The sequence below is a fragment of the Nicotiana tomentosiformis genome, chromosome 1 (assembly GCF_000390325.3).
Source record: "Nicotiana tomentosiformis chromosome 1, ASM39032v3, whole genome shotgun sequence".
Lineage (NCBI taxonomy): Eukaryota > Viridiplantae > Streptophyta > Magnoliopsida > Solanales > Solanaceae > Nicotiana > Nicotiana tomentosiformis.
The window spans coordinates 144,592,550-144,608,144 of NC_090812.1; the positions used below are offsets into that span (position 1 = coordinate 144,592,550).

The 15,595-nt window shown below is 36.2% G+C and overlaps 2 protein-coding genes across 2 annotated transcripts; one reads left to right on the top strand and one right to left on the bottom strand.

The window, feature by feature from the left end:
* The first annotated feature begins 4,050 nt into the window (after positions 1-4,050).
* Positions 4,051-9,526, top strand: LOC104117096 (F-box/kelch-repeat protein At1g55270-like). Its single transcript, XM_009628117.4, has 2 exons — positions 4,051-4,641; positions 6,951-9,526. Exons 1-2 carry the CDS (start codon positions 4,579-4,581, stop codon positions 8,199-8,201), a joined length of 1,314 nt encoding a protein of 437 aa, XP_009626412.1. The 5' UTR covers positions 4,051-4,578; the 3' UTR covers positions 8,202-9,526.
* A 2,030-nt stretch (positions 9,527-11,556) lies between these two features.
* Positions 11,557-15,343, bottom strand: LOC104117175 (uncharacterized protein At5g01610-like). The gene is made up of 2 exons (XM_009628213.4): positions 14,671-15,343; positions 11,557-11,791 (listed from the first exon to the last, which is right to left on the bottom strand). Exons 1-2 carry the CDS (start codon positions 15,139-15,141, stop codon positions 11,747-11,749), a joined length of 516 nt encoding a protein of 171 aa, XP_009626508.1. The 5' UTR covers positions 15,142-15,343; the 3' UTR covers positions 11,557-11,746.
* Positions 15,344-15,595: the final 252 nt, after the last annotated feature.

Sequence of the window (15,595 nt, forward strand, 5' to 3'; positions counted from 1 at the left end):
CATTCCACCAATAGACTTCCTTAAGATCATGATACATTTTTGTAAGATTCCCCATTGCTTCCCCCCCGTGGGAGTCCGGGCCGTGTCTCAGTCCCAGTATGGCTGATCATCCGAAAAGACCAGCTAAGCAACCAGGGTGCACGGAATACCTAGAAGTGTGAGCCTCGGTCATGATTCTCTCCCGGAGACCATCTATATTTGGAACACATAGAGGCCCTTGGTACCTTAGTGTACCATCACCCATACCAAGAGAAAGGGCCATGGTCTTATGTTTATGAATCCCCTCTTTCAATTGTGCCAACAATGGATCGTTGTATTGTTTCTCCTTGACTTCCACAACAAGTGATGATTCAGACTATTTTGCAAAATTACCCCCTCCTTCGCTAGAGTCCGCAAGACGAACTCCCAAACTAGCTAATCTATGAACTTCCTTGGCCAATGGCCTTTGATATGCCTCCAAGTGTGCTAAACTACCCATATATTTTCGGCTAAGAGCATCTGTCACAACATTAGCCTTCCCTGGATGGTATAAAATATCAATGTCATAATCCTTGAGTAACCCAAGCCATCTTTTCTGCCTCAGGTTCAATTCTTTCTGTTTGAAAATATATTGAAGGCTCTTATGGTCCGTGAATATATTCACATGGACCCCATATAAATAATGACGTCAAATTTTCAATGCAAATACCACCGCCGTAAGTTCTAAATCATGTATTGGATAGTTCTTTTCATGATTCTTGAGTTGCCTAGAAGCATAAGCTATCACCTTGCCATGTTGCATTAATACACACCCAAGCCAAATTCTTGAAGCATCACAATATACCACAAATCCATCTGCACCCTCTGGTAAGGTCAATACTGGTGTCGTAGTTAATCTTGATTTCAGCTCCCTGAAACTCCTTTCACAAGCATATGACCATTGGAACTTAACTGCCTTCTGAGTCAATTTAGTCAACGAAGAGGCAAGGGTAGAAAACCCCTCCACAAATTTTCTGTAATACCCAGCTAAGCCTAAGAAACTGTGAATCTCTGTTGGAGTTATAGGGCTCGGCCAATTCTTCACAGCCGCAATCTTCTGAGGATCAACCATAATCCCTTCACTAGAGACTACATGACCCAAGAATATGAAAGATTTAAGCCAACATTCACACTTCAAAAACTTTGCATATAACTTGTGCTGATATAGGGTTTGCAGAACTACCCTGAGATGATCGGCATGGTCCTCTCGATTGCGTGAATATACAAGGATATCGTTGATAAACACTATCACAAAGGAGTTAAGAAAAGGTTGAAGACTCGATTCATAAGATCTATGAAGGTTGTTGGGGCATTTGTTAGCCCAAAAGACATCACCAGAAATTCAAAATTCACATATCTAGTCCTAAAAGCTATTTTCGAAATATCCTCCTCCTTGATTTTCAATTGGTGATACCCAGATCTTAAATCAATCTTGGAGAAGTACCCGGTACCTTGCAATTAATCAAACAAGTCATCTATCCTTGGCAATGGGTACTTATTCTTGATTGTGACCTTGTTAAGCTGCCGATAGTCAATACACATTCTCAGTGACCCATATTTCTTCCTTACAAAAAGGACCGGTGCGCCCCAAGGCGACACACTCGGCCAGATGAAACCTTTTTCTAATAAATCTCTTAATTTTTCCTTTAGCTCCTTCAATTCTGCCGGTGCCATTCTGTAGGGTGGAATAGATATAGGATGCGTGTCTGGTATCACATCAATCCTAAAATCAATCTCCCTATCTGGTGGGATCCCAGGGAGTTCATCCGAAAAGACTCCCGAAAATTCATTCACAATAGGTACGGACTCAAGTGTAGGTGCCTCAGCATCGGTGTCCGTAACCCGGACCAAATGGTAAATACACCCCTTGTTGATCATTTTCGTGGCCTTAAGGTAAGAAATAAACCTATCCTTCGGGACTACATCATCACCCTTTCACTCAATAACTGGCTCATTTGGAAATTCGAACTTAACATAAGCGGACCTCGTCAAAACCTACCAACAAGTTCCATAACATAACGCGGACCTTCTCGAGGCCTCAAATCATATCAAACAACATCAAAACTATGAATCACAACTCGAATCAAACCAATAAGGAGTTGGAAGGTGGGAAGTTTGCTAGGGAGAAGGAGGCGGCGGGGGCATGGGGTTTGAAGGTGGGCGAGGGGTGTTGGGGGTGGGTTGGGTGAGGTCGAGGTGCAAGGTAGTAGGTCTAGGTCTGGAGGCCCGATGAGGCAAGGGTGTGGGCCAGAGGATTCCAATAAGGGTGGGGAATGTTGAAAGAGAGTTAAATAATATTTTCCTTCCTCTTGTTAAGGAAGTTATTTTTCTTCAATAGAGGATAATAGAAAATAAGTTTATTAGAAAAATATTTTTCATAATATTTAAGCCAACTAAATATGAAATATTTAAAAAATATTTTCTTTCGTACCAAATATACCCTTTAAATTACTTTCAAGTTAAAGCTATGTTAGGACTCGAGGGCAAACATGGTTTTTTTTTCTAATTGCACATTAAACCAAAAAACCTAACTAATCTTAAAATATCTTCATATTAGATAATACAAGGACAACATTGATGTTCTTCCTTAAGGGCATCTCCAACCCTCCTCTATTTCTCCGTAATGTAGTCTATTTTTGCCAAAATGTGACTCCAATGCCCTCCCATTTTTGCCCCAAAAATGGGGGATGAATAGTAGTGACATTATTCATCTCCTCCATTACTATTCATTCTTACTTTATTATTATTTTTATTATTTAACTCTTTATATATACCTAATTATGTTTAAGTAATATCTTTATAATATTAATTTTACATCTTAACTTTGGCATATAATTTTGATAAAGTAATTTTTCGTGCATTTATTATTTTTATGTAAAATTATAAGTTAATTTTATTGGGAATGTCCACCTCCAACGGTAGAAATGGTAGTAGATGAAAATCATCGATTTAAGCAATTTTTAGCTCGACACAAAAAAAAAATTAAGGACAAAGATACTCATTTTGCACTTCGTAATGCATTAATAGATCATTTATGGGAGCATACTAGAGGTGAAAGTTAAATATTTATGTAATCTTTAATCTGAATTTTACCATAATGTAATATGTATTTAATTATATTGTATCTCAATAGTTTTACTTTTATTTGAATTATCCGTTAATATATATAATCTATAATCTTTGCCTACAAATTATATTATTTAAAAATTTATGGTATAAAATAATTTTATATTAAGTTATATGTGATGAATATGTAAAAAAGAAAAAATATAGAATTTTTTAATAGAAACAAGAAAATAAAATTTAAATAAATGATAATAATATAATATTGAAGAGAGAGGAGAATATAAAATTGAATCTTCCTTTTTGGAATAAAAAATAGAGTAATGATTGGAGTAACTTTACTCCATTTTGGAGAAGAAAATTGAGGCAAGGGTCGGAGATGACCTAAGAAAACGTTTCAGGTACAACATATTACTAACTAACATTAAAAAAGGAAATCGCCACGCAAAAGACTTTAAACAAATCAAAGTTTTAAAAGTATTTTATTATTTTTTTCATCTCAATTTATGTGATACTTTTTATATCTCGATAGTATAAACTTTGACTAATATTTTAAAATATAATATTTTCCTTATATTTGACCTGAAAAAATTATAATTTATAGTACTTTTCGTATAGTTTTAAAATATTTAAATTTAAATTTTAAATATTAAATGGATCTAATCGAATTTAACTATAAAAATTAATCAAATTAACTTTGGAAAAACAAAAAAATACCACATAATTAAGACAGATGGAATAATATATTAGGGTTGGTGAAAGGTATATTCCTACGAGTGTCATTTTTTTAACTGTAACATCCCCGGCTTCCGCGCCACAAACTGGCATGTCTTTCTCTTTCACACACACAAAAACTAAGACAGAACGGTTTGGATTTGACCCAATAAATTAAATGCGACCACTAAAAATGTCTGGTAAACTTTTTGTCCTTTGGCAAGAACTGAATGATTGTCTCAAATTATCGAAGATTACTACAATAATGTAACTGATACCAAAATCTGCAAAGAAAATTTAAGTAGGTAAAAGACAATTTGTGTAGCTGTAATCTTCAGTTTATGTTTGCTCATAATAAGAAGGGTAGTGTTTAATTAGAGAGAGAGAGTGAAAGATACTGCTCACCTTCTGAAGTTGCTGTGGTTCAAATTTATAATATGATTTTTTTTAAAATATTTTTCGTCTCTACAAAAAAACCTCATAATTCTCTGCCCACTTGACCACTATAGCCTTGGGTGGTTATAAGCACTTTTTGTATATTTGTTTCTTGTTTGCATTTGAAGTGTATAAAGTAAAAAAGGAGACACCAAAAAGGTCTTCTTTTGAACTATGGTTTGTTGCATTTTTTAATTCAATCTTTAAGTAGAATTTGAGAGATAAATTATATATTTGTGAATTTTGGATCAGAAAGGTCTTGATCTGAGTCTTAGAGGGGTGAAATCTTGATTCTTTTAATTCTGGATCCTGTCAAGAATATCTGTTGATGAAACTTTCAGTACAAAAATGGACCAAACAATTGAAAGGTCTTCAAATGCACAAAGGGGTTTTCGAGTTCAAGCTCCACTGGTGAGTGCTCATTATCTTTATGCCTTAATTTTTACTGTTAGTTTCTTTGTTTGAATTTGGTATTTTGGGCTTTGATTAGCATAAAATTGCTGCTGAATCATCAACATTTTTCCTTAGAATTCACCTAAGGTCGTTTTTCAACATTGACTTTTGGGGTTTACATTTTCTGCAAATACTCCATTCTTACCTATTTTGACAATGAAGTCCAGATTTTTTTGCCTAAAAAGGATATTTAAGATTGGTTAGAATTTTGCTATTCACTTTAGGCAGCTCTTATTTTGCCAATTGTTTTGGAAAATTTCACACAGTATGGCGACGATAGTTGCCAGAATATTCTTTTTTTTTCTTCTTTAATAATGGTGGTGTTCCGGCCTTCTTGCACAAACCCTGTCTAATCCAATGGCTACTTGCTACCTCTACCAATACAAGTATCGGGTAACTCTGTCCACCATGACTTCGGCAATGGAAAGAAATCACCCAATTTCTTTTTCCCCAGCTGGGAGGGCTTTTCAACGTGATATCTCATGATTTTCATCCACTTCATTGACCACTAGGCCATATCGTTGAGTGCAAGGATAGTTGCCAGAATATCAAATTCGTGGCAGTAAACAGATGAATATGCTTAAGAATAAACATCCACATGATATCAGCCAGCCTTGCTCCTTAACTCAAACTTCTTGCTTTTAGCTGACCTTGACTTTGATGGAGAATCTAAATGAATCGTATGCTATGTATGTAGTATATTTGGTCTTAATCTATTTAGATTCATATGTCTGCATTTTGAATTTTTTTTCCTTTAGGATTCATAAAATGCTGCTGTATATGAAGCCATAAGGTGTGTAGTACAATGCCATTTACACGGGATCAGAGAGTAGGCCATTTTTTCAGATGGACTAAATCGTAGCTTACCTTATGTGGGCACAAAGCATTGATGTATGTATGGATAATAAAAGTACTATGGTTTTTGGGGAGATTGATTGTGGATAAGTAGCACATTGAGTACTCTTTAGGGAATGAGGTGGTAATTCGTTTATCAGAAATAGCTGCAAAAAGTGATGGTTAAATGAGGGAAGCTAACGATGAGAAAACATATAAGCCTGAGAGACCGGGAAAAGTTGAAGGTAAAAGCAATTAAACCAACAACTGAGTGAAGAAAAAGGAGTGTTCAGTAAAAATGAGGTACTCTCTAATATTGGTGCTCACCATTCTGAGGGCTGCAGCTGCTATATCTAGCAACTTTATCGAAGTTTCCTTTATGTCAGGTGCACTCCTTTTATTCATACTGGTACTGTGATGAAGATGCCTTACACATAACTGGAGCTATGCTGGAGGAACAAATATTAGATTTACAAAGGGTAACATAACGCGCTCTGCTGATCAAGAAACATCACGTGTAATTACCTTTAATCAGGACATAGTTTGTCATCAAACTAGCTATTTTAATGCGGTTAGTATCTGAGCTGACTTTTGGCAGTTAGCTTTTTCCACAGTTGGAAGCTTCAAAAATGTAGAGCATGGGTGGATAGTTTAGGCTACCTAGCTCTAGTATGCATTGAAGGTGCCAAAAGTCATATGGTTAACATTGGTTAGGTATCGTCGTATTGCAATAAATTGTTTTGGGGGTGCTAGTTGTCTAAAATACTATCTATAAGTGAAATATAGACTTCCTCTCACTTAGCTTCCAAAAGTATGATTTTTTAAGTGTTCCACTTCTCATTGTGGTATCACGTTGAGTATTAAGGGCCACTAGACTTTCTTTCTCTCTCTGTTAACAAAGGCTGTTGGGAGGGAGATTGTTTAGTTAGTTATATATGTGGAAAACCGGCTTTTGGCTGCATCATTTGGCAGGGAGATCATTTAGTACCTTGCTATTATAAGCATATAAGGTGGTCTTGTGCTCTGTTGATCTATTTATCGAGTAACGATTAATAAGACTCTAATCTTTACACCCCCTCCCAAAAAAGATATAAACAGAAGAAGACCAGAAAAAAAAGTTCTGCTGTATTATCTGGCAGAGCTTATATGAAAAAGCTTTAAGCTAGTAAAATTATGTTCTTCAGTTTTTGAACTCTGGTGTATATACCTTGCTCAGGCTTTTTAGCGTCTCAATAATCAGATTGAAAAACATGTCCTTAACTTTTTCTATCTCGATTTTTGTGCTAATAGCTAAGATTATAATTCGTTGTTGTTATTGTTTGGGTGTTAGTGTTGGGGTGTTAGTGTAGAAAACGCACTTCCCATGCTACATTTTTCTGGTTGTTAGAGAAACGGAATAAACCTTCATTTCCTAATTGGCAAACAAATTGCAGGTTGATTCTGTGTCATGCTATTGCAATGTTGATTCAGGGTTAAAGACAGTCGCAGGGGCAAGAAAATTTGTCCCAGGATCAAAACTTTGCATCCAGTCAGACATTAGTTCTCATGCACACAAGACTAAAAACTCTCGGAGGGAGAGGTCAAGAGTGCAGCCGCCTCTTCTGCCTGGCCTACCTGATGATCTTGCAATTGCTTGTTTAGTGCGTGTTCCTCGTGCTGAACATAGCAAGCTCCGTCTAGTTTGCAAAAGGTGGTATCGCCTTCTTGCGGGTAACTTCTTTTACTCTCAAAGGAAGAGTCTTGGAATGGCTGAAGAGTGGGTGTACGTTGTAAAAAGAGATCGTGATGGGCGGATTTCATGGCATGCATTTGACCCAACTTACCAACTTTGGCAGCCACTTCCACCCGTTCCAGGGGATTATAGTGAAGCCCTTGGATTTGGTTGCGCTGTTCTTAGCGGTTGCCATCTTTATTTGATTGGAGGAAAAGATCCAATCAAGGGGTCTATGCGGCGGGTAATCTTTTACAATGCTCGAACAAATAGATGGCACAGGGCACCAGACATGCTCCGCAAACGCCATTTCTTTGGCTCTTGTGTAATTAATAATTGTCTTTATGTCGCTGGTGGAGAGTGTGAAGGAATACAGAGGACCCTCCGTTCAGCTGAAGTTTATGACCCCAACCGGAAGCGCTGGAGTTTTATAGCTGATATGAGCACAGCGATGGTGCCCTTTATTGGGGTAGTATATGATGGGAAGTGGTTCGTAAAAGGGCTGGGATCCCGCAGAGAAGTTCTCAGTGAAGCTTATAACCCTGATATCAATGCGTGGAGCCCAGTCAACAACAGGATGGCTGCTGGTTGGCGCAACCCGAGCATCTCGATGGATGGTCGTCTATTGGCTTTGGACTGTCCTGATGGGTGTAAACTTAGAGTATATGATGAGTCTACGAATTCATGGATCAGATTTATTGATAGCAAGCTCCACCTTGGAAGCTCTCGTGCTTTGGAGGCTGCCGCTCTGGTTCCACTTAATGGTAAACTTTGTATAATTCGTAACAACATGAGCATCAGCATAGTTGATGTGAAAAATCCTGATAAGCGAGTGGAAACTAACCCGCATCTTTGGGAGAACATTGCTGGCAAAGGTCACTTCAGAACTTTGTTCACAAATTTATGGTCAAGCATCGCAGGACGAGCAGGGTTGAAGAGTCATATTGTGCACTGTCAGGTCTTACAAGCTTGAGCATTGGCGATCTTAGCCACTCATCCTTGACGAGAAACTGAGAGTTACTTCAACTTCTCTAATCTCAAGCTATGTTGCATGGACTCTCGAAAATGCTGCTGCACCTATGTCGGATCCTGCAAACATGGACTACTTTTGGAGGATTCAACACGCACCCGGCTACATTTTCGGAGAGTACAATTAACATAGGTCTCAAGAACAAGATTTTCCCATAAGCACTTTTGACATCATCGACATGCTCCTGTGTTGGTTATGAAGCAAATAATTCTGTTCTTTTGCACTCCCCAATGACCTTCGGCAGCGACCTGAAAATGGTACCCTTTCTCTAGAAGTCTCTTAGCCTCTTAACACCAATAGATAGAGCGAAGAGCTATAAGGAAAAGGGCTGAGACGTGTCGTGAATAAAAGTTGTATACGATAAGTTTGAGTCTTATATCTTATTCGTGAGAATTTCTTCCTTCCAGTCCTCTGCAGCTAGTGCGTGGCTTCAATTGTAGATGGATGTCTTCTGGAATTGTTCCTATTGGCTCACAGTAGCCTCGAAAGAGAAGGGGGTTGTGATTCTTCATTAATGGCTCATGCATGAATTTCTATGGTAAAAATGGGCTATTCAGAAACATTCTCAAAGAGATCAGACTGCTACATGTTTGTACATCCTTTTGGCCTGTAGTCTTGTACCAATAGCTTCTAGTCTTAGATACCCTTTTTGTGAATATAGTTTGGTCATTGATCATGAAATATAGTTGGAACCTATGCTTCTTACTTTTTCCTCCTCTCTTGATTTCAAGATTTGTATTTCATAAGATTGGGTGGAAGTCTCATTGAATGATTGAAATATGGTTAGCCTAAGTTTTGAGCCGATGGTCTATTGAAAACAACCTCTCTACCTCCACAAGGGTAGGGGTAAGATTTGCGTACACACTACCCTCCCCGGACCTTATTATGTGAGATTACACTGGGTATGGTGTTTATTGTTGGTTAACCTCTAAGTTATATAGTATCTTGATCTCCTCCTTCTTTCTTGTTGAAGCTCTGTATATCTTGAAAAATTCAGTTATGGGTTGTTGCATTACAATTCAAAGAATTTCCTTCCAAGAGCGCAAAGTATTGGATTTACGTTCTGGTTAACATATATCAATTTTTTACAAACTAAAAGTTGGATACTTCCTTTGTAATAGATAGATTTTTCATAAGTATTAAACTCACAAACTCTCATCTTGGAAATCATTTCCCAGTGTCACATAAATATACTCTCATTTGTAATAGTTAACAACTTTATTCCTCGAACTTATCACCAATATAATAAATATATAAAAAAAAAAAAACTAGAGAATCCATTGAAATAACAGAAAGAATATAAACTATCAACATACATCATGAAAAATAATTGAACAAACATCAGTCCCACGTTCCTCTTCTAATCATCTCTTGGAAACGCTTAAATGATTCTTCTCTTTCAAACTTAAGTTGCTTCCTGAAATTTTTGATAAAATCATCAGCCAACTTGTTCACATCCTCCACCACGAACCGCGTCTCTGCTTCTTTTCTCTCTCTTTTCTTACCATCTTTTTCCAAATTCTTCGAGTTGGAAGAAACCTTTTGTCGATGGTCCATTTGAAGATTATTCTAAAAAATTTGGGCAAAAACTTTCTTGATTGATGGATTGCTAGCCAGTGAAAATGGCTATATATAGTAGGAAAGATAGATAAGAGGTGAAGAGTTTAACTGTTTAAGGGGTTGTTTTTGGCTTTAAAGCATCAGATTTTCATGGAAAAAAGTAAAGCAAAGAGGAAAGAAGTTAGAAAAATTAGTTATCGATGTTTCTTCATGCGTGAAAGGCATTTTCTTGGATATTTGAAGCCACAAAGAAATACACTTTCTTATTATAGGTATATAGCCAGCTTTAAGTTTCCATATTGGTTCTGCCTTTAAGGAACTTGCAAGCAGGATCAAAGCCGGCTCTAACAGTACGAGTCCGGTGTGTAAGGCATGTGCATGCCCCAATTTTCAAAAATAATATATATTTTATAGGTATTTAAAAAAATATATGTAGTAGTACTTTTGTGTTTTTCATATAAATGGAAAGAAAACCTTTTAGAGTAAATAAAGTAAAAATTTGACTTACTTAAAAATGATAGATGAATAATTTTCAATTTGAGTTCATTTAATAATTCCGTTTTTTACTCCTTCTTTTCCTATGTTTCAATCTTATTCTTCATATTCCAATATCTTCTTCCTTTCTCTTTATTCTTGCTCACCTTCTTGAATTCTTTCTCCAATATTTTTTTCTTTCTCCAAAATTTTATTTTTCACTTCTTTCTCCAAAAATTTATTAGTTAAGTGTTCAATAATATTTTTAAGATTTCAATAATTCTATACTTCTATTGCTTTATAAAAAATATAGTATAGTTTTCAAGATTTACATCAAGAATTTTGAAGTAGACAAGAACCAACTAGATATTTTGGACTCAAAGTTTTCATTCTTCAAACTTCCTGAATCCGGGTAATATCTTTCTAGTATTATTTTTATTTGGTATTTCATTAATTTTACTCCATACATATCATTTAATTTTTTTTTTTAAATTTAAATACTTAAGCCTCACATTTGACTTTCGCCTTAGGCCTCAAATACCCTTGAGCGCCCCCGAGCAGGATTTGTTTGTTTCAGTGCAAGAAACTGACTATAAAATTTGTGAATAGAACATATTTTAAAATATAATGAATGATTGCTTTTTAATGTGAAAACTTTGTGCAAAATTTTATTTACTAGAAAACAAAATTTCTTTCAAAAAATAAGCACAATGTTAAATTTAATGCACTAAGCAGAAATGCAGGGTAAAGCTACATACAGTAAACCCTTATGGTCCAGCAATTGTCCGGATCCCGTACATAGCGGGAGCTTAGTGCAATAGGCTATCCTTTTCTATTTGAAGCTAACTCAAATTTTGGAACCTCAGTGCAATCTTACGTCATGCGGAGGAGGAGGCGGTATTGCGGTCAGTTAACCATTTCAAATTTTCATCAATGCAAAATCATGGATCATGGTGCTATTAATAGATTGGTTATTTATAAAGTTTGTATAAAATCAACTTCCTTTTTGAATCACGAGTAATCAATGAGTTGTAGACTCATTCCAAATATTAAGTTAGCTAGCATTGTAGCAGCAATATTAAGAAATAACAGAGAGGAGCTGTTAACTTCCTATGATGTTATTGCTCTTGACCATCCAAATTCTATTTGAAATTCAACTCCAACACTGGGTTTTATCCATTTTCTTCTTTGTCTAGCTCTGCTTCTTTTCGTCCTCGCTTGCCCGAAAGCAGCAGAAACAAGGCAGGAGGAGGGGGAGGAGGTGTGAGAAATAAGTATTTATCAGAACTATATAATTGAAAAACTCATTAAACATGATACATTCGTGGAATCTTAATTTACTTGATCATACATCTAGTACATGCAGTCTTGATGACCCTGATTCCAAAAGAAACCAAGCAAATGATATCTCTGGCTGCTGCAACTTTTGGCTCGAGATGTATACTAGATCGCATCTACTCTGTAATAAGCATCGGCATATCATCGACAGGGTCCGGAAGCTGGAAAAAAATGAGAGATCAATCAGTTTGAAATATCAAAACTGACCAGAAGATCAAGTTCAACCCAGCTATATGTTGCCGGATCCTCCAAAAATGCCGCCTGACTCGTGTCGGATCCTCCAAAAAGTGTTTGGCGGCTTCTTCATAGGATTCAAGCAACATCACAGACCAGTATAATGGTCTTCTTTTTTCTCTTTTCAACATACAGGGAAAAGAAGTGGAAGAGCAAAATATCAACCAAACAGAGCTCATCTTAGAGTTCTACATGTACTAGACAAAGTAGATAGCAGTGTAACTCCACAGGGGGTACACAGAAAGAAATGAAGGCAAAAGTAGCAATTTTAATTGTATTCTAATTGTCACGTTCGCTATTAAGGCGTTATCAAGTGACGAAAGAGGTTTTCACCTAACCGTCAGATAGACAATGACTGAAGCAGTAAACAGAACCAAGACAATTACAGCACAATCAATTCTATAAAGTGCAATTACTAGTCACAAACCTTTGGTTGTTGCAAGTCATAACACCTAGGAGCCTTTCTAAATCACAGTACGATTGTTTTGAAAGGTTAAAGCTCTTGAGAAAATGGTTTAATGGGATGAACAAAAATTGCTGCACATGACCTAAGATTTGGAACCTTGAAGCCGAGGATTAGTCGTCTCACAAGCAAGCACTACTACAGCAAAGTTGATAGAGCTTTGAAAAGACAAATCTCATCAAGTACCATCACCTTATTAGAAAAGTAAAAAAGAAAAAGAAAAAAAAAACAACTTAGTCCTCTGGTTAAAGAGTCAATTAGATTAAGCAGAAATTCAAAAGTTCCACTAGCTTTTACAGCCCTCCATCACTGTCTTCAACTGCTCCAGCTACCGAACTCTCAGTAACCTCACAAACATCCCATTGCGAACCCCAGCAGACCAGAGACACCAGCCCCCTTGTGAACCGCTAGGGATCAATAACATGGGGAGAATGATTAACAGATTCCGGGGGGTTGGCATAGGTATGAGAAATTGCAGAGATGGAGAAGAAGTGGGTGGAGGGCAGTAGAAGCTAGAAAATCTCCAAAATTTTGTTTATTTTGGTTGACCTAATTTCTAGAACTAAATTAGCTCATTTGGGCAATAATAGATAAGTTAAGATCAAAATCAGCTGAAAACTTGGGCTTAAAAACATGCAAGAATACCATTAGCCAAGCTCCTTGCCTTTTATTATAAGCTTGCAACGTTTTTTTGGAACTAAAGACTAGACGCTGCAACTCTTGATCAAGTTTCATTGCTTCTTTTCAAGTACATCTCTTTTCAATCTTAATCCGATGTACTTTAATATATAAAAAGGAATCTTAATCCTACCTATGCATTTCCTTTGATCTCATCACTCGTCATATAGGCTATTTGGAAATACTATGCTTAAGAGAGTAATTTCATCAGTATAACAGCCAGCTTCTTTTGCAGTGAATAAAAGCACCGTTGGCGTTGACTGACATTAAAACAGAATGATGACCTATTGTAGAGATTCTCATATCTAAGAAACTTCAAACAATGGTATCCTCCAAAAAGTCATTTGACACAAAATTAGCTGGAAAAAAGTCTGCCACTTTTATAATAGTGTTGAACAATGTCTTCGTCCAACCAGACAAACAGTAGTTCTGTAGGAAAGCTACCATCACTTTTCTCTTTAGTTAAATTAGCTAAAGAAAACAGCCTGTGTCGTTACTTACTTGCCCTTTCTTTTCTATAAATTTCTCAGAAAATTGGCATTCTGTCAAGGCAAGTTGTAAATCGAGAGAAATAAAACAGAAACAACGAGTAAACTTAGAGAAATAGGAAGCATCAGGACAGGAAATTCTATTATTCCTTCTTTATCTTTTGTTATCACGTATGTTTGCGCAGTAGAATTGGAGCTCTGCTAAAGCAAGTCAGAAAGACAAGGAGAGAAACAATGAGTAAACCAAGAGTAAAACAAAAATCTAGAGGAAAATATTTCTCCAAATCTTGCTAGGTGAATAATATAGAACTAACTCAGCACGATAACCACAATATAGAGTTGCAAAGGGGACATTATTTCTCTAATAAAAGAAAGGCTTGCAACAACTGCAAAAACAAGAGCATTCATGGAGAATAAATCAATACCGCTGAACAAAGAAATTAACTAGACACTACAGCACTAATTACCACCTAACATTGAAAATTAATCAATCGCATGGTTTGGCACAAATGAAACTAACATGTAAATTTTAATCAGGATTTTCTCAACTAAAGACTTAATGCTCAACAACTTTGTGAAGAAGAAATCAATTTTCAATTTGCAATGTTTAATTTGCCCATAATGGAGAAGATATTGTGGGGTAACGATAACGTTGCCAAACCCCCAAAGCCCAAATTTTCCTTTTCCTTAGTTCCACTACAGATCCTAATTTCTATTCTAGGAATCTCCTGCTTCGTTGTGAATTGTGATTTTTAAGTTCCACTTTTAGGTCTACAATATGAAACCATATACACAAAATCATGCCAAAACCTGCAAGTCTTGGACATGTAAGACAACAATTTTCTAAAGCTCACGTTTCGCACAATAAATTCTCTTAATGAAGAGAAATTAGCACTTAGTTCTCACAAACCACATTGACATATGCGAGAACCAAAAAATGTAAGTGGCCAAATTCAATCACAATATAAGTGGTTGTCAATCGCAGAGAAAACTTAATTTTAATCACATTAGTTTCAATATCGCCTGTCCAAAACAAATGACACATCTCGATATTTAGAAACACTTTAACTTTAAAACTATTGTGCCCAATCAAACAGCTACACATAAAATTGGATGGAGGGAGCTATACAATTGAAGAAAAATAATCAATCAAACACGAATGAAATTTGAAAATCACCTGAAGAACCTGTCTAAGAGAACCTCCACACAAAGCCAAAGCATTGTCACGGCAACTATGAACAGTCTCAAACTGATTCATATCAAGCTTCTTGTTAATGATCCCAACTTGAAAGTAAATACTACCAGATGAGGGCAAATCCACTCGGATCTCATTCACATTTAACCAAAGAAAGAATCTTTTTACTTGGATTCCGTCTAAGTCAGTAATTGACCCAATACTTAGCTTCCCAGTAATCTTCTCAGCATAATAAACTAAGTATTCAAACTCCACATAACAAGGCTTCTCTAGTTCAATTTCAAAGTCGCCATCTTTGGAAAGAGAGTAAGATTTTACAGAGTCTGGTAAAAGCCCTTTAGGAAGGCTGTATTTTGTGAGGATTTCGTATACTGTTGTTTTGTTGGCAGAAGCGTATAGGGATAAGAGTAGTAGTAGGAGAATACCCAGTTGGATTCTTGGATTGAAACCCATTGTTCTTGATGCTCCAGAGAAAGGGGAGAGGAGGGCTAATATAGTGCAGTTGGGGAGGCAAGAGATGCCTTTAAGTGGTTGTACATAACACTGAAAGAGTTGTACTATGATTTGATAAGAGAGAAAATTGTTTTGGACATTTTGTGGACATAACAAACTGTCAAATATCTTGGGAATTGGGAGTGTTTTGCATTATAAAAACGTGGGTATGTTTTGGAAAAGAAAGGCAAGGCATATTTTTTATACAATAATTACTCCTCTTTCCTATTTACTTTAATTAATTTTTCGATTATTTTTACATATATTAAGAAAACTCACCTTTTACTATTAATTAATAATAAAATTCATCACATAATCATAATTTATTCATTAAAAATATAATAAATACTTCTAGACTCTTTACTCCAAGACAACTTTGAAAAAAGAAAGTTAATTCCTTCTTGATATTCGAAAG

What these genes read in the sequence shown, in the direction of transcription:
- LOC104117096 (XM_009628117.4), top strand. Translation starts at nt 4,579, where the DNA reads ATGGACCAAACAATTGAAAGGTCTTCAAATGCACAAAGGGGTTTTCGA. An exon ending in TTCGAGTTCAAGCTCCACTG is followed by an intron (nt 4,642 to 6,950) that starts GTGAGTGCTCAT and finishes AACAAATTGCAG; the next exon opens with GTTGATTCTGTGTCATGCTA.
- LOC104117175 (XM_009628213.4), bottom strand. Translation starts at nt 15,141, where the DNA reads ATGGGTTTCAATCCAAGAATCCAACTGGGTATTCTCCTACTACTACTC. An exon ending in CTCTTAGACAGGTTCTTCAG is followed by an intron (nt 11,792 to 14,670) that starts GTGATTTTCAAA and finishes ATTTTTTTCCAG; the next exon opens with CTTCCGGACCCTGTCGATGA.